We start from the raw sequence: 22,495 nt of genomic DNA on the forward strand, positions 1-22,495 counted from the left end.
CCTCCTGCACCTTCCTCCTCTCACTCCTGTTCATCCCTCAGGCTGTAGCTTGGAATGGAGGCTGCCTTGGTCCTGCCCCGCGGCTGGTTGCACACCTGCCTACAATCCCCAGGTTCCCGAATGCCTCCTGCATCACGTGTGTCCCACCACCTGCAGCGGCTTGTGGACGGGTCCCTCTCCCTGCCCGTCTGCAGGCTCTAGGAGGGCACGCATGGCAAGCATCCACCTCCTCATAACAGAGCAGGTGGCAAACGAGTGAATGAATGAATGTCTAGTCTAGTCTTTGGAAGTTGCATCGTGAGTTCAGTGCTTATTAAGACATGGTTGTTTTTTGACAAGCATGAGCTGTACTCTGACCAAAGCCACCAGTTTCTATAACAGGAAGATTATGCTTTGTGAATAATTGTGACAACTTTGAGAAAAAGATGCTGGCTTACTATTATGTCCTGAGTGTCTAAGGACCGAATTTTAGGGGAAGGTGAGAAAGATGCATTTGCTAGCAAAAGGACTGGCTGCTACATACAAGTAAATAAGGTTACTATTGGGATGAGACATTATGTTCTGCTCTGAAAATGATGTCCTGGGCGTTAGGAAAACAACTGTAATGGTAAATTACTGTCCCAAAATGAAGTCAGCGTCCATCTACATGGTGAGGACTGAGGGTGCAGCAAGGCTCCTCGGATTAAATGTAGGTGCCCGAAGGGTAAGCTGGGATGAAGTGAGACAGTGGCATGGACATATATACACTACCAAATGTAAAATAGATAGCTAGGGTGAAGCAGCCGCATAGCACAGGGAGATCAGCTCGGTGCTTTGTGACCACCTAGAGGGGTGGGATGGGGGCGGTGAGAGGGAGACGCAAGAGGGAAGAGATATGGAAACATACGTATATGTATAGCTGATTCACTTTGTTATACAGCAGAAACTAACACACCATTGTGAAGCAATTATATTCCAATAAAGATGTTAAAAAAAAAATGCAGGTGCCCGACTGGGTCCTCATCCTATTTGGCTCCAGGTTAGTTAACAATGGCTGGGAATTCTCAGCCTTTAAATGGACCTTTGAAATACACATGTTGCTTCTCCTGGCAGAGAAGAAATAGGCTCTGGGAACACTGGTGGTAGAGAGAGAATCAGAATGATCAATACTGGTAATTGATACGATACAAGCTAGCATTTATAAGGTCGTTTAGCACCATGGGTCCCATGGGATTGAGGCAGGGCCAGGGTCTCAGAGACAAGCTCGCTCTAGCGGATCGTGCAGCTGCCCTTTGACCCCCATCTCAATGGCCTCCTCTTCGGTACCTAGGTCTCTTCCCAGTCTTTTCCCTAAACCTATACGACTGGGGGCAGAAAATGGAAAAAGGGGGAATCTAAGGAGAAAGTAATAAACAGTGCCACTGGCCCAGAGAAGAAAAAAATCAGATTGTTGGGGAAAAAGAGCCTGAAAGGAAGGGGATAAGGAAAGACAAACAGGAAGGGTTTAGGGTGAGGCTGGAGTAACACGCTCCTCTGTCTACGGTCTGAAAAATAACAGATTATGTTTTTCTCTGTCTTTAGGAGTTTCTTCTTAAAAAGGAGGCGGCAGTGGGGGTGGGGGGTGGGGGGAGACGGACTAGACTCTGGACCGACGTGGCCTATGTTCCTGTTCTGACCGAGGCCAGAGGACCTACTCCAGTGATGAGGTCTGGACCGAGGGGCTCAGACAACCAGCCCATCTTTAACCTTCAAGGGTGTCCCAGTCCTCATAAGGTGTGATTCCCTCCATAGACTTGCTTGTTACTCTTCTGTTTTAGATCTTAAAGGCCTTGGGCTAAAGCCTTCTCGGATCAGTTTTCCTGGAAGGAATCTCTTAATTTCTTGTGGGTTTTACAAGCAAGCTCAGACAGGAATCAAGAGTGCAATATCACTTCCTGACAGGTTTCTTAAGAGAAACCCCTTGACTCCTTGGCCTGACCCACCTCGAAGCCAGGATCTGTGAAGCTTTTATATCCGCCACGACGTGCAGGAAATAGTAACTCATGAAAACTCTTCTCTGCAGCAGAAGGAAGGCAAAGCATATGCTGTCCCAAATAATCCCTGCTTCCCCGCTCGGTAGTTTACACGAGGAATCATCATCAGCTGGGTGAAAAGAAAAAGAAAAAGAAGAAAAAAATGAAAACTTACACCCATTTTCATTGTTATTTTATAAACCCTCGTGGCATGATCAGACTTGGGCAATCACACAGGTGTAAGAGCAAACTTCCGATGCACTGAGTCCCTCTGAGTGGGTTTATTCCCAGCCAAGGGCACACACTTCAAATCCAGTATCAGCACTGATTCACAAGGCTGACCACAAAGTGAGCTCTTGATAATGTAAGGCAGAGGATGGAAAGGGACCCCTCCCACCCAGTAAGGGCCATGGAGAAATAACATCTATGTCCCAATGCCAGAGGAAATCTCTGGTACAAAAAAGACACATGTTCTGGGAATGGGCTTCCCCAGGGGTAGCCAGGGGAGCAGGTACGGTCTATCGGAAGAAGGGGTGTCAACAGAACATCTGATCCTAAGTCAGAACAAACTCCAGTGCCTCTTCATCCTCTGCAAAGTGTAGTAAGGATTGGAAGGCAGAGTTGGGGGAGGGGTTTCATGTTCAAGGCCCCATCCTGGGCACCAAGGAGGATGGAGGTGCTGTCCAGGGTTCTGATGCAAGACACAGAGGGGCGGAAATGGAACTCCTGCCTCTGTACAGGTGGGAATCTAACTCCAGACACCCTGTTGCTGCTCCCAACTGTCTTCCCACGGTGGAGGTTCTCTGAGCTTCAGAGGAGGGGGGGGTCTGGAGGCAGAGCTACTTGATGACCGAGATTCCAACCGCAGCAGCCACAGGTGTGTGTGGGCATCTGTGACCCTTCCCATTGTAACTCAAGGAAGTTCAAGGAGTTGCTGAAGGCCACAACTGCCCCCTAGACCTGCTTGGGGAGGGGGACAGGGACGTTTGTGGAAGAGGATGAGAGGTGCGGTGGGGGTGTGTGTCCTGAGCACAGATCCCCAGCGTGGCACAAGCCCACAGCTCCGTGCAGACGCTGACTCACGTCCCTTCACCTCTTCCCTTCAGGGGCTTCGGCCCAGTTTCTAAATTAGAACAATACACTGCCCTTCCTTCTTTGTGCTTTTGTTCCCAAATTTGCTTTTCATACTTACGCATTTTGTAGCCCTTGACTGTGCAGGCCAGGCTGAAAGCTTGGATCAACCAGCAACTATTTTGAACCAACTTTTCAATATAGCCACATGCTCCTATCTGAAAAACAAAGGGGAAAGGCATATCCTGAAGCTCCACAGCCGGAGAAAAGGCTGATGTCTTGCAATCCCAACACGTGCGAGAATTCCCAAAGTCCCAGTCTGGTGGTGGATGGGGCCCCAAATCCAGTCCCCACCGGGTAGAGCGCCTGATGCTTCACTTCCTCAGGGAGTTAAACTCAAGGAGCAAGGGGAGAACCCTGAGCGTGACGCTTTCTGAACTTGGAAGCTTCTCTCTTTTCAAAGAGGAAATCTCAGGCCACCGTAGGAACCAGCCCGGCTCTGTGATGGCAAACGGGTGAGCACGGATCCAGGACTGGGATTCTGACTCTCACGAGTCAGACAGAGTCAGACGTAGTAAACCTACGCTATTTGCCAGGAGATGGTCACAAACATAAGCTGCCTGGTGTAGCTCTTAGAGCAGGAAGAGAGGATGTGCTTGGAGCCAATTCTTTTTTTCTTTTTTGGTACGCGGGCCTCTCACTGTTGTGGCCTCTCCCGTTGCAGAGCGCTGGCTCAGCGGCCATGGCTCACGGGCCCAGCCGTTCCGAGGCACGTGGGATCTTCCCAGACCGGGGCACGAACCCGTGTCCCCTGCATCGGCAGGCAGACTCTCAACCACTGCGCCACCAGGGAAGCCCGAGCCAATTCTTTTTCAGCCAATTCTCTGAGTAAAGGAGACTTCTTTGTTGACTGTCACATTGTTGTCTCACAACAGTGATGTCTTATCACAGTTAAGTTCACATCCCAAGGGGGGAAAATAGCCTCCTCCTCAGGGAATCTCTTCCCCCCTCTGTCTCCCTGGACACCCCTGAATTCAAGTTTCTGATGAGCGCACATGGCAACGCCTCCAGGAAGCCTCTTCCCAACTTACCCAGGCCAGAAATTAGGCATCCTGTTTTGTACTGCTTTCCTAAAATACTGTCACGATGAGCATTAACAGAGTGTACTGTAATTATTTATAAGAAAGTCTATCTTCTCTTTTAGAATGTGAGTTCCTCAGGGGTAAAATCTGAGTACTATTCACCTCTAGTTCTTCAAGATATAAAACAGTGCCTGGCAAAGATCAGGTCTGCAACACAGGTTTAGAGAACGAATGAATGAATGAGCGGATGCTGCAGCCACACACTTTCCAGGAACAGTCATAGGGATCGGCCTCCAGCCGCAGATCTCTGCCCATCAGACGGGCTTTAGGATGAAAGGGTGACCTCCTGTCCTATCTCATGCCCTTTCCAACAACTCTCAACACCACCCCGCAGGCAAACACACACTGCTGGGGTTGAACTGATGAATAAAAATCATTTTGACTATCAGCTAGAAACTTAGCATTCTAATGGTCACGACACAAAATAAGTTCTTCAAATACATACTCCTGGTGACATAGACTTGGCTTCCCCAGATTTCTAAACACAGCAGTGCACGTGCCAAAATAAAAAAGTCAAATGCTTTCCAGTAGAATTGTCTGGTGAGCTCATCTGTAAGTACCAGGAAGGGGGGAAGCAGGAAGTCGTACATCACTGTTCTTCTAACGCACTGTCAGTTACAGCCGCTGAGTAGCAGGCCCTGGGATTCACTTTAAGCTGGAGGTAGGGGTGGATTAACTCCTTCAGCTCATGAAAGGTCGTTGTTTAATTTCCTGCACAATAAATAGTTTAAAAGGTGTCTTTGTGGCCTAAAAGAATCCACGTGATTCCGGCATGACTCGTGGGCAGTTTATCTACCAGGGAAGTGGCCACGATGTGCCCTGGAACACGGATATTTAATAGAGAAGCAGCCACGTTCTGTGGACGGGAGATGTTTGTCTCAACCCTCCACTGTCTTAGCTGTTTTCTAGTCCAGACGCTGATGCTCAGATCAGCCGTAAAGCTTCCCCTGCATCCACCCTCATCTCAGGGCTTCATAAAACATCTGTGCCTTCAGGGGTCCATCCCTCCTCATCCCCACCCCCAGCGGTGTCATGGAGAGCCGCACCCATTCTATTTACACTTCCACAGCCCTTTCTAGGTAAAAGAGTTGCTTTTAGCCAATATGATCCAATTTTTGAAGACATCCCATGACTGATTCAACTCATAAAAGGGCCACACTGCAGCCCGTCGTAGGAATGGTCACCGATCGTTCCTCAGAAGAGATGGATTTGAATTAATAAAATACATTTTAGAGTTTATTCCTACGAAGACATATCCTCTTGTCCTTGAGAGGCTGGAAATGAGCAAAAAGGATTCTTCTTAATGTGGTAAAACAACGAGTAATGAATGGTCATTTGAATTCTGAGTTTGCAAGCATCTTATTGGGGCTTTTAAGAGAGCAGTGTGACGGGCCACGGGCTTTTAATAACCACTGAATGGATCGTTGACTCTGACGCTGAAACCACAAATGTGTTATACGGCGGAGCCACTTACCGACAGTATGTTTTTCATCGTGATCACAAAGACGTTGTATGCGATCAGCCAGTCCCAGTACCGCAGGATGCTCTTGATGGGCTTTAGCAGCAAATCGCCCCCGAAGAGCAGGAAGTAGAAGCAGGCCACCAGGTAACCCATGCAGAAGATGCTGATCCTGGTCGTCCCGGTGATGAAGATGATTGTGAGCACGAACCAGAAGAGATAGCTGAAGATGATCACTTTGGACATGTCCAGGTACGATCTGCAAAACAGAACCGAAAGACGACACAAACGACAGCACAGATCAAGTCGGGACACTCTAGTTGAGGAAGGAACAAATTCACACTCTCCTCCTGACTCTGTCTGCAGGCTCTGTCCAGGCCAGCCTGGGAGCTCTGTGTTCCTCTCTCACCGATCACTGCCTGGTCCACAGGAAACCCTCGCCCAGTTAGTGATGGACAGAGTGGTACCTTGTGAAAACACCATGTGCATGTTTATTTTCATCGAATTTGGGCCAAACGTCCCACAAGTGGCAACATTTTCTGCCTACTACCTGAGTACTCAAAACCCTCTCTGTCTTTCTATAGGAGCCGAGGAAATTCTAAGATACAGATGCCTCCTGGAGGAAGAGAACAGTTAAAAAGGGAGTCCTTTCCATGAACTGGAAATTAATGGATTAAAACAAATACAAAGATTTTGCTAGAGGTGAAAATCTCTCCTCCAGATGAGAAGTAGTTCTGCCCAAGCAGACCCAGAGCTTCCAGGCTCTGTCCAACAGTTTCTCTGCACCTCCCTCAGCTGACATGTGGCAGCCATTCTTCCACTATAACTCCCTGAAGGAGGCAGGTGCTCGGGCCTCCATCCTCCCGCAATGAAAGTAGTTGCCGCGGCTCCCCTGGCCTGGGCCATCGGCCCATCTGCGTTCACTTAATTACAGTCTCTCAGTTTTGGAGGTTTTGCTTTGGTTGTTTCTCTTCCCAGATTTGGAAAGAAGCACAGAAGAACCAATTGTGGGTCAGATATTTGATAAAAGAGTTGCTATTTTGCGGGAGTTAACAAGTCACCTCTGATAAATACGTGCAACACTGCCCAGCATCGTTAGGGAATAAGTTGTGCCTTAGAGGAACACTGTCACATAAGCGAACTTTTGAACTTTACTCTTCTTAGACTAAAACATTCAACACTTTTAAATGTTTCTATGATTCTTTTCCTAAAATATATTACACTCATCCTTGATTTAACACACAGGAGAATGAATAAGATGTCGGTGTTTCTCAGCGTCCCAGGATCATACAGGTAATGTTAGTGACTCAGTCCAGGGGTGAGATCTGAACGCCCACAGGGCCTCCTGATGTGTGTGGCTTGAAGTCATTAGAACTGGGCTGCTGGCGTGTTTGAGTGTGTGTGTGCGCGTGCAACACGTGCGCGTTAGCACACTGTATGTTTTCCACACATTTCCCTCCCTGCCTGCAGCTGTTAATTCCTCCTGCAGGAGGCCTGGCCTCCGCTCCTCAGCCCTGACTTGCTTCATTTTCAGAAATCATAAAACTAAGCTTGTGAGAAGGACACGGAAACACCAGCCAACACGCTCTGCGGAGGAGCCTCCGGGGCTCCCGGGCAGCAAGTGAGGCCCGGGGCTGTCCTGGGGTTCAGGGGCAGCTGCTTTCCAGAGCTGCTGAGGGCTGTCCACGGAGGATGCAGGAAACGTGGGAGGCTCGGCTTCCAGACCACTGGGCCATCCTGCCCCATGATTCTTGCCTTTGGGGGTGCAATCAGCGGGTCAGCTCCCCGGGAAAGGCAGGGGGAGCTGGAGGCACAGATTCCAGGGATGCACCTTCCCAGGGGCTGTGCGCTCGGGCGGCTGCGTTACCTGCAGTGGATGAAGTCGGGGACGGGGTTGTGCTGGCTGAACGAGGCTGCATCCAGGTTCATGCAGATCTCCACATTGTCACCTGCCATGATCCGCACGGCGGCCTTGTTTTCATCCTCGAAAATCTGCCGTTGTAGGGAGGCGCACAGAAGCAGCATGAAGTCATCTGGCAAGACAGACACGGGAACTGAAACCCCCTGCTCCCCCTCTGCATCTAGGGATGCGAGGAGGGGTCCCCACGGGGTACCAGCGGCTCCTCATCTGCTACCTGAGTTACGTCCTGGGAGTTCACTTCCTCCTGGATTCCAACCTCCCCCACCCACCACAGGGACGCAGGAGGGACCACAGACGCTCCGGGGCTCCCAGGGGAGAGTCCCTGGACGCTGTATGCTCGTCGGTGAGTGAAAGCAACAGGCGATGACTAGTCTTCACGAATCTCTTACACGACAATGTTTGCCTGCATTGATCTCCCCCTGAAGCTGTGAGGGGCCACTGAGCACTTTCCATCATCTTTATCTCTTCACAGGCCGTAGATGCAGGCATTCTGGCTTTCTTTGTCCTCTCCGTCCCCCTCTGCACTGGTAACCAGACTTACCAGAACATACAGGACATGGAGGCTGGTGAGAGCAGGTGAAGACGGTGGCCGATGGGGGCGGGTAGAGACGACGGAGCTGCCCTCATGGCCGGCTGCCCAGAACACTTCCCCCTCCCAGAGGCGTTGTGTTTAATCTACACCCGCATGTGGGTGGGCAGCACCAAATCTCCACCCCCTACGGCGGGTGCCCAGACCTTAACCTTTGGATGGTCACCCGCCCTTGGACGGGCTCGGGCTGCAGCCCCACTCAGGAGCATCTGTGGTCCGGCTGCGTCCTTCCGGCTACCCCAGCCCACCTGTAGGTGTATGTCTGCGGTGGCAGCAAGAAGCAAGCAATTTGCCCAGGACAAGGCCTCCCCCTGCAGTCCACCTTCTAGAAGGTGGGTGTGTGGTGGCGGAGAGCGGGGTTGTGCATTGGGAAGTGAAATCATGAAAGCGAACATGGTGTTTCCGATGCTATGTATTAACTCTGCAGATGTAACAGGGCCAGCAGAAGCCACTAGCAGCCTGGGATGCTGATGCGTGGAAACCAGCCTGTGACTGTATGTGGGGTAGGGGGGCCCACAAACGCACCACCAGGAGAAGGACGAGCAAGTGGGAATCCCAACGGCCCCACTTACACACGAGGAACACGGGGTTGGGCCGCACGATGAAGTCTGGGAAATACAGCCACTTGACGATGTTGTCATTGAAGCTGGCGCCCTTGAACCTCCAGGGGTAATCTGCAGGGTGGAGGCGGGAGGAGCCGGGTCAGGGCACCCCTCCGTGCCCTTGTCCCCACTGTCCCTGAGCAGGCTCCCGGTGGGGGGCATTCACCTCGGCACGGGGCGGGAGGGATGCCGATGCAGATGAAGTACTGGAAGGTGATGATGCAGGCCAGGAAGCAACAGTACTTGGGCCAGATCTCCGCGATGGCTTTCCTTCGGCGCCGGTACAAGACGGCAATCAGCCAGCAGGCATGAATCATGGCATAGAAATCCATCCGCTGTCCGATCACATTAACTGACATGAGGAAACAGGTCTGTGTAAGGATGAAAAGAAGCAGAGAGTCGGCTTCACGGGGAAGGGGAGTGGTGTCAGCAGCCCACCCCGAGCGGGCGGTGGAGACCTGCATTCCTGGGGCCGGGTCCCTGCAGGTGTTCACCTGCGCTGCCTCTTTGGGGTGTTTGCATCACGAAGACAGAAAAACTGACCAGGTCACTCTCAATAAGAACCACTTCAAATGGTGGAGGGAATTACCGTTATGATCTCGCCATGAAACGTCACTGTTCCAAGTACATTCTATCAAGGGCAGGCCTACCACACCATTCAGGTCAAAACAGTGCATTTTGGCTAAGGTTACACATCCAGAAGGCACAAAACAGACATCCACACATCTGTAAGACCAGAGATCCCGAGAGGCCATGTCCACTGCCACAGAGCAGGGGACTGGCACCAGGTCCTGGAGACTTTCAACCAGGCCAGGCTAACCCTTCAGTTAGGCTCCTCCCGGATCCTGAGGGGACAGAGACGTGCCACAAAGCCCCAGTGGACACCTGACCAAAAGCAGCCACTGGAATTTTCACAGGAAAGAAAGAAAACAGGTCAGCAAGGAAACTCACCTCCAGACCAAACTTGTAGAAGAAGTAATTGATGAAATACTTGGCACAATTGACAAGTCCATCATCCAGGTGGAGTCTCGTAATGTCGTGAAAGATGGTTTTAGACACGGGGGCTGTGAGGTTGTTCCGACCGCGATAATACTCCTGATGGCGGTAGATGGTGACCTCAAAGGCCAGAATGGCCAGCATCAGGAGGTTGTTCTGGAAAGCAAGTAAACTGCATGTGATGCCACGTGGTCATTTAAACAATCCCCACGAGATACCATCTCGTTCCATTCTGGGTGTCTAAAAGAACAGTGCATGATCAAATCCCACCTCTATAAAATACAGTCTTGAATTCAATGCTCATTTTCCCTGTTTTATGGGAACGAGGGTGGAGTTATCTCCAATATGCAAATCAGGCTAATTTCCATGATAACAGGATCTGGAACCTCTACACCAAAGACAGGTGATGGTCATGCCTGTTCCTGAAAAAGTACACACTGAACCTGGAAGCCTTGTCCAGTTACTTTGGGAGGGTCGTCCAACCTTCTTTGCGACTGAAAGTGAGAAACCCTTGTACAGTGTCCTACAAGGACCCCAGGAGACAGACTGAACTGCCGAGTGGGACTGGCATTAGAGGGGGGATTTTTGAACACCTCTGAAAGCTGGCTAGAGAGAGCAGTAGGTGGAAAAATACGCTGATTATACCACAGAATAATAATAGTGATGATAATAATTATTAATAAAATAGATAACACTTATGTGCCAGACACTATTCTAATCCCCCTTTTCAAATATAAGTTTGTTTTATCTTTACAACAGCTCTTAATGGTAGATATCATTCATACATTACAAATGATACCTGCCATATGAGAAAAAAACTAGAAAGCTACACCAAGCAAAGTGAGATGCTGAGCGCACTTTCAGATTCTGGGAGTTGAGTACAAAGGTTTTAAGTGCATTGTCAGCAAAATCCATCAAAGTAAAATGCTCAGATTATCCATCAGAATAAAATGTGAATAATCTGAACTATATTGCTTTCCTTATGTTTGTTACAACTACTTGCAATCAAAATTCCCTTTTCAGAGATATGCTCTTTTTATCTGGCTACCTCTAAACATAATATATGCCCTTGGTTAAATTTGTAGAATTTAGATAGCAAACATTTCTTGTAACGTGACACCTACTTCTCAGAAACGACCACTGCTGACCATTTGGTATAATTTACTCAGTATTTTTTCTTTGTGTCTAAAAGACTTCATCCTATGTATGGTGTTTTGAAGTTTGCTTTTCTTTTCAACGTTACAGTATATTTTGGACATCTTTCAGTGTCTGATAGTGTCCATCTACCTCTGTCTTTGAGTGGTTTTATAATGTTCCAGTGAATATACTTCTCATACGTTATTCAATGGATCTCAGACTACTCGATCGATTTCTTTTCAGCATAATGCAATACTGATTTTAATGTTCAGTTGTCTGTTTCGAAGGTGACTGCAAACGCCATGTAAGAGGATGAGGCCCCTATCAAAGCTGAAGTTAGCATCTCCTGGGAAAGGGCTCCAGACATTCACTTGGCAGACACACAAACTTAGGGTGACAAAGGCTTTACCCTCAGGTAGACAAGCAAAGGAGAGGACTTCCTCAGGCCGACCCACTCTGCTGGGTCAATGGGGGCGCTGTAGAGCAGAGACTTGTTCAGCTGCTGCAGGGGTATATTCGTTTGGTTTTCATTTGGCTGAAAAGAAGAGAAAGGGGAGTAAGAAATGGCCCCATGGATTAGGAGAGTTCAGAGTAGTCTCCCTCAGCTACAGTTGGGGGGAGAGAAGACCCACTTCACAGGGGAAATCTCAGCATCAGAAGAGATGGGGGGCCAGAATGCCTCCAACCTGCTGAGCTGCTGAAGGCCAGACAGGATGTTCTGGGGATGTGTGTCCCCCAGTATCTGCCTCCCTTCCCTGAAGGCCAGGCAAAGAGATGCCCCTCCTGCCCCCCTGCCCCACCAACCCCGTGTCTCAGGCTCACCAAGGAACAGTTGACAGAAAAGTTTTCAGGCTTAATGGTCTGCAGCTGGTACAACATTTTGCAGACAATGATCACACATGTCCAGACAGTGCAGACACTTGAAGCCAGGCGGCGGAGCTTGGCGTACGGCAGAGCAAAAGCCCAAGAAATCAAAAATACATAGTTGAACAGAGACACCTGAAAACAGAAAATCAGAAATGGGGACAAAAATACGCAACACGGCACACCATCTACAAAACCTGGCAACCTGATTGATCCTGTTCTGCTGAGTTCAGCAAAGGCTGATTGAGTTCCTTGCATGGGCAAGGCATGGCCCTGAATGTTAAGACACATGCCTTGTAGGTAGACAGGTGTATAACCAAGTGATGTCAAATAACGTAGCAGCGGCAAACTACACGGATGAACAGGCTCCTGTGAGAACACCCACAGGGGGTCCTTGGCCCAATCTGGAGCTTCAGGAACATCTCCTGGCAGAGATGACTCCTGAGCTGTGCGTTGAAGGATGCAGGAAGTCAGCCAGGCCAGGAAAGGTGAGAAGTGCATTTCAGGTAAAGGATATACAAGCAAAGGCAGCAAAGCATGAAGTAGCATGATAGGAGCAGGTGACCCCAAACAGCTGGAGATTTTGGACTCAACAGCGGTGAACAGCAGCAGAAAGGGAGGCTGGACATGCATCTGGGAGCCACATTTTGATGGACCCTTTACAACCATGTACATGAACCCCTCCTGCAGAAAGCAGAGAGTGCTGAAGGGCTTTCCACTGGGAAACCCTAGGGAAATATTGCATTTTATTTAGATAGTGTAGCTGAGGAATGCAGGTGCATCAGTGGGGTTGGGCCAGAGGTCAGGGGACCAGCTCACACCCACTGCAGTTGTCCAGGAGAACAATGACAGGGGCCCAAACTGGGGTAGTGGGGCAGACACGGGGAGGAGTCGGGGGTCTGAGGCGGGAAGTAAAATTAGCAGGATTTGAAGACTGATTAGCTTTGAGTGGTTTGGGGGGCGAGGGAGGAAGTGTGGGAGATGCCTCCCAGCTTCAGGCTTGGGAGCCAGAGCCCTGAGAGGATGGCAGTCCCCAACCGAGACAGGATCTGGGGTGGGGGCAGGTGTAAAGCAGGAAGGCAATGACTTCAACTTGCTTTGAGACCATGAGTGTGTTTTTCCATCAGGTTAGATGCCCACTCATTTCTAACCTTTCTTCAGAGCTTGCAGTTCATTGAACAGTACAGAAGCACTGCCATCTTATTCAGTCATGGAAAATCCTCACTTATTCTGAATATCGTTAAAATAATATCCGACTATTGTTAAACTGATATCATAGAAACATTTAGTATGATCGGGTAGAAGTAACCACAAGAATGCAATTGATAAAACTGAACAGGTACCAAGTGCCAAGCACTCAGAGAGGTATGGTTACCTGTTGGGCTTACAAAGCTATACAACAAGAAGTGTGGAGACACCAAGACAATATTAATTCTGCAGTTTGTTACCTACGACTCTTCTACTTAACTACTTGTCACTGTCCAAGGCATGGAACCTCTCTGAGAGTCAAGTGTTGAAACAGTACAGCAGTAGGAGCTGCTTACAGAATTGAGGATGAAAGAAATATTGTCCAAGGAAGTGCCCTGTAAACTACAGTCACAAACATAACAAATAACAAAAGTTACATTTTAGCAAGATATTCTGATTGGCCGGCCGACGGGGGCCGACTCCTCCTCCGTCATCAGCAAGTGTCCTGCTAATTGGGGTGCTAAAAAGCAAATCCTATTCAAGCTCCCATAAAATTAAGTCTATTTGTTAATTTTTTTATTATGTATTTAAGGCATTGAGTGCAAAAACAGTACGATGAATTGACATAGGACTTTTAATCTTTTGAGTAATAGAAAAAGATGATACCTTTTATTAAGTTAATTAACGAATTAGGTTCACGGTCATACATCTCGTGCAGCTCCCTGACCTCAAGAAACACCCAGGTAGTGCAAGTGAGAACTGCAACAGACAGCCACGACACCTGATGGCGGGGGTGCGCTGAGCCGAGTTGTGGGTGTTGATGCCACCGCTGAACATCTAATCCAGGGTTAGAGAAGATGGCCCAGAGAGCGTTAGATCTGAACTGAGGCCGGGGGTACAAACAGGAGCTGGCCAGACAGAGGAATTGCAGGTGTCAGGCCACACAGGTGAGGGGAGCGTGGGGTGACCATCCTCAGAGCCGCAGGTGGTCCATCTTGAGAGCAGTGGGCTCTGAGTCCATTCAGAGGACTTGGCAGCCCACCCGGCGGTTCAAGTGTCTAGGGCAGGAAATGGTGATGTGGTACAGGGCCAGATCAAGTGACTGTGAGGATGAGAGAGAGCTTTGAAAGTTTTCGAGAAGAGGATGAACACGATCCTAGTTACAGACTGGAAAGAAGACCCTGGCCACACAATGGAATACGTATTGGAAGGAGAAAGGATTAGAGCAATTTGGGGAATTGGTCAGAGGATAGTTGCCTTTCATATCCACGGGCTCCCCATCCTGGGGTACAGAGGGCCAGCTGTAATCTCAAAGGGGGCTGAGGGAGAGGTGGTGGGCTCAGCTGTAGAGATATTTCGTGGAAGGGGCTTTGGGACACTCAAGAATGAGGTCCCGTCCAGTTGTCCCATGGAGATACGGGTCTGGAGTTTAAAGAGAGGACAGGTTTGAAGGTACAGATGTCCGCTCATTGTATGGAGATGACACATGGAGCACAGGAGCTCCTGACACAGCTGCCGAAAGTCTGGAGTCAGTAGAGGGGGCTGCAGATGGAGCCTGCAGGCCCCTGAGAGAAGCTGGTGGGGAGAGGGGAAGGGGACCATGAGTGAGACAGAGGAAAGGCCAGGAAGTGTTCGGATTTGGAAAACAACGGTGGGGAGAGCTTCAAGGATAAGGAAATGGTCACCAGGATCCAATGACCTGGAGAATCAAGTTAAATAAGGACTGAAAAGCTCTGTCACGTGGGTGTTTTTGTTTCTTATCTTTTTTAAAAAAATTTTATTTTTTTGTGGTACGAAGGCCTCTCACTGTTGTGGCCTCTCCCGTTGTGGAGCACAGGCTCCGGACGTGCAGGCTCAGCGGCCATAGCTCACGGGCCCAGCCGCTCCGCAGCATGTTGGATCTTCCCGGACCAGGGTACGAACCCGTGTCGCCTGCATCGGCAGGCGGACTCTCAACCACTGCGCCACCAGGGAAGCCCTCTTATCATTTTACAAACAGGAAAACAGGGACTCAGAGAAGCGTAGTGCTTCATTCAATGCAATCATGGCTGACAAAGGTCTCCTCATGTCCCCGATGATAAAAATCTCATGGAACATACATTTAAAAAAAATGACAGACATCTAGGCCCCTACCAATATCCAACGAGTCAGAATTTCTAGGGAAATAGCTGGTCATCCATGTATACAACAAGCAGTCAGACAACCCTTATTACGCTTGCCCATCCCCGGTCCCCCTCCCTCAGAGCCCCCTCTGCTTCAATGTCACCTCCATGGGGCCACCTCGGCATGACATCCCCCTCCTGAGTACCCAGAGGCTCCTCCCCCATCAGCAGTGACAGTGACTTTGGTTTTATTTACCAGCCGCTACCGTCAGACTGCAAGCTGAGGGAGGAAACGTGTCTGCCATGCTTTTGTGTCAGCATGTAGCACCATATAACCATTCAATTTATTGTAATTTACTGTAAGTCCATAATAAAGGCTAAATGCATGCTTAGCGAGAGTGAAAAGAATAATAATAATGAAGCATCAGCTGATATCTGGGGAAAATCTCAAACTTGCACAGTTATTGTATTTACTTCCTTCAGTCAGTAAACATTCATGGAGCTTCTGCACTGGCCAGGCCCTGTGGGACACGCTAAAGATACTTGAAGAAGTGAGGACTGGCCCCTCCTCTAAGAATAACTTGATCTCACAGAGCTCACCAGGAACCTTTTGAAATTAGCACAGCTGCGTATAAAACAAGAAGACAATGGTAAAACTCTAGGTCTTTCCAAAATGGTGTCACTCTGAGTAAGAGATGCAGAAGGGTTTCTGTAATGAATTCTTTCCCATGGTCTCCCTCCTCAGACGTCCATGAAGATAACCTGGGGAAAGTTTAATATTTGTGGGGGAAATGGCCCCGTAAGCTTGTGAAAACCAGCACCCTTGCTGGTGGCCTTGGATAACGATGGTTTGAATGCAAAGCACATGTGTGGCCACATATCTTGAAGATTTAACTGGGGATGTGGACTTTGTTCTCATCTTGCCATTTACTGATGGGCTTTTTTTGAGAAAGGATTTTTTTGTATTAATCAAAATTAATAAGCTACGGACAGCAAATATACGCAGCAAATGTCATTGCTGATGGACTGCTCCTGTGGGGATGAGTGGAGCCTTCAAAGCAGAAGAGGCCCCTACGGGCAGAGGTGAGCACCTCAGAACGCACAAGCCCGGGGAGGCCGTTCTCGGGGGAGCGGTGCCCCTAGATGGTGCAAACTTCAGCCACATCCACGCTGGGCTGGCACATGGCTCCTTATGAGAACTACATGCAAGAGGCAGCGTCTATCTCTCCTCCCACCTGTAGTCAGTGCAGAGAGATGTTAAATCCAAGTGTCATGAGAACCCAAGTTGGAGCAGGTCAGTGTGACGTTGCAAAACGAGGTTCTGGCCAAAAGTGTACAAATTTCCAAACAGTCGATGGGAAACCATGTAGAGATCTGCCAGTGGGTCCAGGAGGACACAAATGGGTCAAAACGGTGAAGACGACAGGAGGGAGTGTGAAGGGGATTCTCTGTAGGGCGGTGCTTCTGTCTGTCCCTCGACCCTGAGATGGTGAGGGTAGGAGGAGATGCCAATTCTCTACAAAAGTCCTGAGGGAGGTGCTCCAAGCAGGACCCCTCAGCAGTCTCAGTGTGTGCACCTTGGAGTTGGTGACAGGGTTGGGGCACAGATGTCCAATGTCACCCGGAAAATCCAGCAGCAAGGAGAGAGAGGATGCTTTGGTGACAGTGCAGGGTCATTGCTTCATTGGGACCCATGTCCAGAGGCAGAGCGGGGACCTCGTGCCTACTGCTCCAGGGCTGCTGTGGACATGCACGTGGGGCTGTTCGAACACAGCTCAGGGGAGCGCCCACAAGGCTGTGGGTCCAGGAGGAGTGGGTGCTGGAAACCACGGGCTGGGTGACGGCCCCAGAGCTGCAGCTGGAGCCATCGCAGAAGGGCCTCCGGGAGGAAAAGGGTAGATTTGATCATCCTCAGCCCAGTGTGAGGCCATCCTAGGACAGTACAAGTCAAATCAGAATATCCCACATCCCCGCCACCCCTGCCCAAGTCCATAACACCAGTCAGTTCATTGGAGCAGGGAGGCGGTGAGGGAGGTGAGTGTGAGAAAGAAAGAAGCGGCTGGAAGAGGACATGTTTCCACTGGGTGAGAGACCAGAGTCTGCTTCTTCTCCGTGGCTAGACAACTCTGATTAACGAACTGAGATCTTGCTTGCTATTCAAGGTAGCCACAGGGCTTTCCATTACCTGAGGATGATCAGAATGTGTCGTGCATTCGGGGCACGGAGAAAAGTTCAGTTGTTCTTATAATGATGCCTTGTGTTCTGATGGCTCAGTGCTCCCATGACATTAATAAGAATCAGCTGTGAACACGGTGATGGTGCCCAGGGACCAAGTCAGTGCAGAGGGGAGGCCTCAGAGTCACTGACCCCCAGGACCACGTGGTGACTCACCCTTCAGGTGGACTGACCTCCCCAGACACACTTGGGGGTCAAACCATCCTACAGCACCAGGATTCCAGCAGTGCCAGCAGTGGGAGGAGAAGAATGTCTCCGATTCATGAGTCTCTTAATGTGTTTTAAAGTTATAGGTGAGAGAGATGGGAGCAGGAATGAAAATTTTGGAAGTCTGTGCACTATGTGAAATGTAGGGGAGGAACTGGTCGCATGCCACCAGAGGCCGTTTTTCTAACGGTGCAACAGGGTGAAGAGACCGTAATCCTTTATTTACGTGACAGCCTATTAATAACGCATTCTCAAGACTCAACAGGATGATTTGAAATTATATGTATACATGTCTGCTTTTCATTTAGGATTTATGAGAAAGTGGTGTCATTTAACCCTCTCTTTCTTTCTCCTTCTGGACTCGCCAGGATGGATTCAGAGAGTGGGTCTCCCATGCCCTACTCACACTAATTTCTCTTTCATTAAAAGCCCACTCCCATCATTCAATTGTCTTACGATGCCCCCGCACCCACTCTGCCACACATCAGAAATCATCTGCACACCAGACTTGGTTAATTCAGAGACGGACTTTGTTCATTTTTAGCCACAGGCTTCCTCTGATCCTTTTTCATTGTTCTTTAATATTCCGACCCTCAAATTCTGTCTGAATTGGTCAATTCACCTGTAGAGTTAAAATGCTTTAACTTTTTTATTCTCAATTAATATATATATATTAGGCTACATTTTAGTTCTAATCAATGTATAGACTGGGTTACTTAACGATGGAGGATGTGTCATTTTCTGCCACAAATCTCACGGGGACAGTGGTTCCTGTTTTGTCCCCACCTGGCCCTGATTACCCACCCACTTCAGATGGTTTGTATGAAAAGGGAGAAAGTCCCAGTTTAGACTGGAGAGCTCACAGTAAGGTTTACCCCTTAGTTACCTACTCGTGAAACATTTGGGGTTCATAGTACTGTAGTTGTAATATTATATTATTACTTAACTTTTTAAAAATCATAGGCAGTCTTTCCTGACCTAATGTTTAGAGGGCAAAGACTCTTTGAGTTGTCACTAACTCAAAAAGAGTCCAGGGAAATTAGAAATACGTGAAAATTATCTGTTGAAGAAATTGAAAGAAAGCTAACTTCTCACAGTAAACACCAAACCATTGTTGGCTGAATGATGACTCTTCTCTTTTCAGGTCAGAAAACAGAAGTGCTATTACAATGTTGAAAGACTTTGTGCTTCATCTCAGAAACTCCAATCGTGAACAGGCTGAGCTCTAAGAAAGATTCTATCACATTTTGGAACCTGCGTTTCCTTGGTAGCATGTACCGGAATGTTATTGTTTTCCCCAAAGAGAATTTATGGAGGTAGATTCCCACGCGCGTAGTGCAGCAAAGCATCCTGTCTCATACCCTTCACTAAAGACTAGATGAAAATCAGGAACCTCTGTGATAGGACCACACTGATGAGGGACTAAGCCGGGGGCTCTTTCTGCCCTGAGATCGCTCCCTCTTCTCAGAATAGCTGTCCTGTGGTTTTCTGTGTGTCAAGTGTATGTGCCTGTCTCACACCTTGGTGTCCTGACGTCGTGGGAAATCACCCTTAAAAAACCAGGGACAGTTGACAAAGGAAAGTGGCGACGGGACCTGGTTCGGTTTGGCCTGAGGATAAACAGGCGTCACTTGCCTCTTTCAAGGACACCCAGATGATGTAGGAGGAGACGATCTTGATGATGTGAAGCTCCAGGATCCACCACAGGAACGTCTGCAGCTGGTGGAAACACTCCAGGAACTTCAGGAACAGCACCGTGAGGCGGTCTATCACCAGGTGCCACTTGTTCCTCAGATCTGCAGGGCAGGGAATGTGCCCGAGGGCACGAAAAGGGCTTGTGTGTGCGATTACGGTTGAAAGCCTACCTTGTATCATTCCCATGGGAACGAGAGGCTGCAAGACCAGAGGAGTGGATGAATTCTATCTAAGACACCCCGACCCGGAGGAAGGTGGCCCAAGAATCCCACGTCCGGTGATGACTTCGACGTCACACGCCGAGAATGAACGAAGGACAGGCTGCTTTCGCCCACCTTTTCATTAAATTTGTGCAGAAAAGAATTTTGACCTTATTTACTCTTAGGGCTGAGCTATGATTCCTTGATTTCCCCCGAATATTAAGTAGCTGAGCTCCCTCTTCATGACATTTTTTTTTGCCAAAACAGTGGTTCCTTAAGCGCCAGTCTCCTTGCCGGGGCTTAACTAGGGGGTGGGCAAAGCCCACCAGCCGCCCTGGACGAGCCCACACCTGTCACAGTGGAGGATGGACCTGAGAGGCTGAACGACTGAGTCACACTTCACCAAGTGCGGCGCTCAGACTCATTCCAGTCATAATTTTTAATCAAATTTGTCATTTTCTACCTTCCACCTTGTGCTAGGGAATAACATTTTGCAGACTAGGGTCATGCTTCTGCCTAGAAGGTGGTCTGTCCCGGTTAATCTGAACAAAAGTCCTCACAGGACTGTTTCACGCAATCAGGCTGTCCCTGCCTCTGCAGACAGAAGCTCACGGCCCCAGGCAGATAAGACCCAGGGTCTCTGTACGTAGTTTCCTGACCTGGCTGGGGTGTCTGAAACAGGTAATATACTTGGTTTTGAAAGTTTAAGGAAGGTTTTAGTTATTGTGAAAATGTTTATTTACAGAGCGACTCGGGTGACTCACTACAGGATTGAGGTCACACCTGGGCACAGTTTCGAGGCTACAGGGGCAAGTAAAGAGAAAGTTGCAGCCCAGTTTTTGGTGAGACGTTATTGTAAAGCTCAAACCTGCCTTTAAGTATAAAACACAACCTAGTCCTGAGCCCTTGGTCCCCAGAGCTTGGTTTCCTTCACCTGAGGAAGGCACATCCCTCAGATACGGAGGGAGCATTTCTGGGCCTCTCCTAGGGTTTCTGCGACGAGTGGGCGAAGGGGCCACTTTGTGGGGAGCTTGTCTTTGGGAGGGATCTTCCTCCCGGTGCTGCCTTTTATCTTCTACTTTGTAAAGCACAGAGCACCAGGAAAAACAAGGGCAGCATCTCAGCATCACAGCCTCAGAATGTCACCTCCCCCACCAAAGGCTATGATCACTGGTTCCTCCATGCTTCCTGGGAACTAACAGACTAAACGAAACTGGGCAGGACCCTGCAGGACCCAGACAACCAGCCATCTGCCATCTTCCTCTAAGTCAGAATTACAGGGAAATCCTTGGGGCAATTGGAACAGGAAAGCTATGACTACAGCAACCAAAAGACCACACCCTGGTCTCTAGTTCACTGCCTGGGTCGAGCGTATACTCGTTTTATGCGCTTGGAGCAAGTCAGTGTTTCATTCCCTCCGTCTGGGAGCCGGCATCTTCTGAGCAGCTCCTGGGGCGGGCGGGCGGCTTACCTGACGTCTCTTCCTCCTCCTCGTCGTCCTCTTCCTCACTGTCCTTGCCGAGCTCGCCCTTCTTGGCCTTTGCAGGGCATCCCACCGGCTTCTCCTCCCCAGGTCCCGCCAGCTGCTTGGCTTCCGCCACCTCCAAGCTGGCGGTCGGCTTCATCATGGCGAGGTCCGGAAGGCTTCCCTCGGGGTGGGCCAGTCTGTGGGCAGAGAGCAGCCGAATCAGGGGAGGGAAGGGTTCCGGGGGATGCGAGTGAGGGGCCCGTGAAGGAGGATAAACAAAACGGAAGTCACTACACAGCCTGGCATGTGGGCCTGTTAGCATCTGGTCGCTTTTTATTTCTTAAAGCTCTTTCTAACAACGAACTGTAAACTCAGGTTTGGTTAGCTCTTCCAATTCAGGTTCTAGTGATGAGTTGGTCATGAGAGCTAGCGACACCTAAACTTGACATTTTTCCCACAGGAGAAAATGGTCAGAGTTTAGGATGGAGAAGCATGAAATGGCATTGTGTAGAGCAAGCATTTCATGGCTTCACAGGGGGACTTACTCATTTTGGTAGATTGGTAATTTTTTCTTGATGCTGCTCAAAGTAATTGAAATAGAAAGGAAAAAAAGGAGATGAGAACAGAAGAATTATAAGGAAAGTCAGAGATCACACATCATGCTATACATCATCCACTATTGCATTCCTGTACCCCGGGTGCAGGGGTCCTAACGCCAAGTGCATTCCAGGATGGCGGCAGCAGCGGGCTTTGGGAACCCTGTGCCTGGCAACTGATCTGAGAGTGGACGGGACTGCCGTGGTAAAGGACAGAATGCAGAGACTGCTGAGGCAAATCAGATCATGCTTTTTTAGTAACACAGCAAACTATCCCCCAGGAATCAAGTCATTCACATTGTAAGCAGGGATTTTAAAATTCTTAAATAACGTGTAACATCAGTCAACCTTTGCATAGACCAATCCCATTCTGCCATCATCTGAAGCATATGCAGCGGGTGCTAATGCTTTTGGGGGTAAGAAGCCTGCATCACGCCCCATCCTTGGGCACCAGGTGAGCTACTAGACCAGCTCTCCTGAGAAGACATGCATGAGGCTGGATGAGGGAGCTGAGCCTCTGAGCTCGTGGGAGCTGCAGCCTCACCGAGCCCAGCAGACTCTCGGGCGGTCCAGCTTATTTTGTGGTGGATAATAACAAGTACGATCTTTCTCCTCAGTTTTTAAAAAAAGTATATCTTTATATTCATATTCAAATGAATGTTTGAAGGAATATTTGTGGGCAATAGATATTAGGAAAAGTCTATTGGAATTACACATAGTCCTCTCCATTTGCAGTAATTAATCTATACATTTCAGCCCGGCTGTAACAGGATGGACACTTAATGATGTTATTATATCTGTACCGTTGTGGGCTCTGAGTCAATTATTTCACCTCTCTGGAATTTACTTGTTTTTTGTGTTTTACAAAATGAGGAAGTTTGGCTACATAAAAATCCAAGCTCACATGCAACTTGCTGGTCTTACATTTAAAACGCCTGTGATATTGGATAACTGTGGTCATGAATCTGCATTGTCCTTAGACTGTTAGAGAGGTTCTCCTTCAAAAGTCATTCTTTTTAACAGGGTGTCAAG

At 49.0% G+C, this 22,495-nt stretch overlaps 1 protein-coding gene across 1 annotated transcript in view; it reads right to left on the bottom strand.

Moving 5' to 3' along the window:
* The window catches only part of PIEZO2 (piezo type mechanosensitive ion channel component 2), a 151,493-nt gene that overhangs the window by 60,638 nt on the left and 68,360 nt on the right, over nucleotides 1-22,495 (bottom strand). Inside the window, exons 14-24 of the mRNA XM_049698180.1 lie at nucleotides 20,871-21,064; nucleotides 19,140-19,300; nucleotides 11,731-11,907; nucleotides 11,318-11,443; nucleotides 9,727-9,927; nucleotides 8,942-9,146; nucleotides 8,746-8,847; nucleotides 7,531-7,696; nucleotides 5,679-5,922; nucleotides 3,184-3,280; nucleotides 1,962-2,121 (exon numbers count right to left, since the gene is read on the bottom strand). Coding sequence (XP_049554137.1) covers nucleotides 1,962-2,121; nucleotides 3,184-3,280; nucleotides 5,679-5,922; nucleotides 7,531-7,696; nucleotides 8,746-8,847; nucleotides 8,942-9,146; nucleotides 9,727-9,927; nucleotides 11,318-11,443; nucleotides 11,731-11,907; nucleotides 19,140-19,300; nucleotides 20,871-21,064 — 1,833 coding nt within the window. The remainder of the gene's footprint in view (nucleotides 1-1,961; nucleotides 2,122-3,183; nucleotides 3,281-5,678; nucleotides 5,923-7,530; nucleotides 7,697-8,745; nucleotides 8,848-8,941; nucleotides 9,147-9,726; nucleotides 9,928-11,317; nucleotides 11,444-11,730; nucleotides 11,908-19,139; nucleotides 19,301-20,870; nucleotides 21,065-22,495) is intronic.

The sequence above is a fragment of the Orcinus orca genome, chromosome 15 (assembly GCF_937001465.1).
Source record: "Orcinus orca chromosome 15, mOrcOrc1.1, whole genome shotgun sequence".
NCBI lineage: Eukaryota > Metazoa > Chordata > Mammalia > Artiodactyla > Delphinidae > Orcinus > Orcinus orca.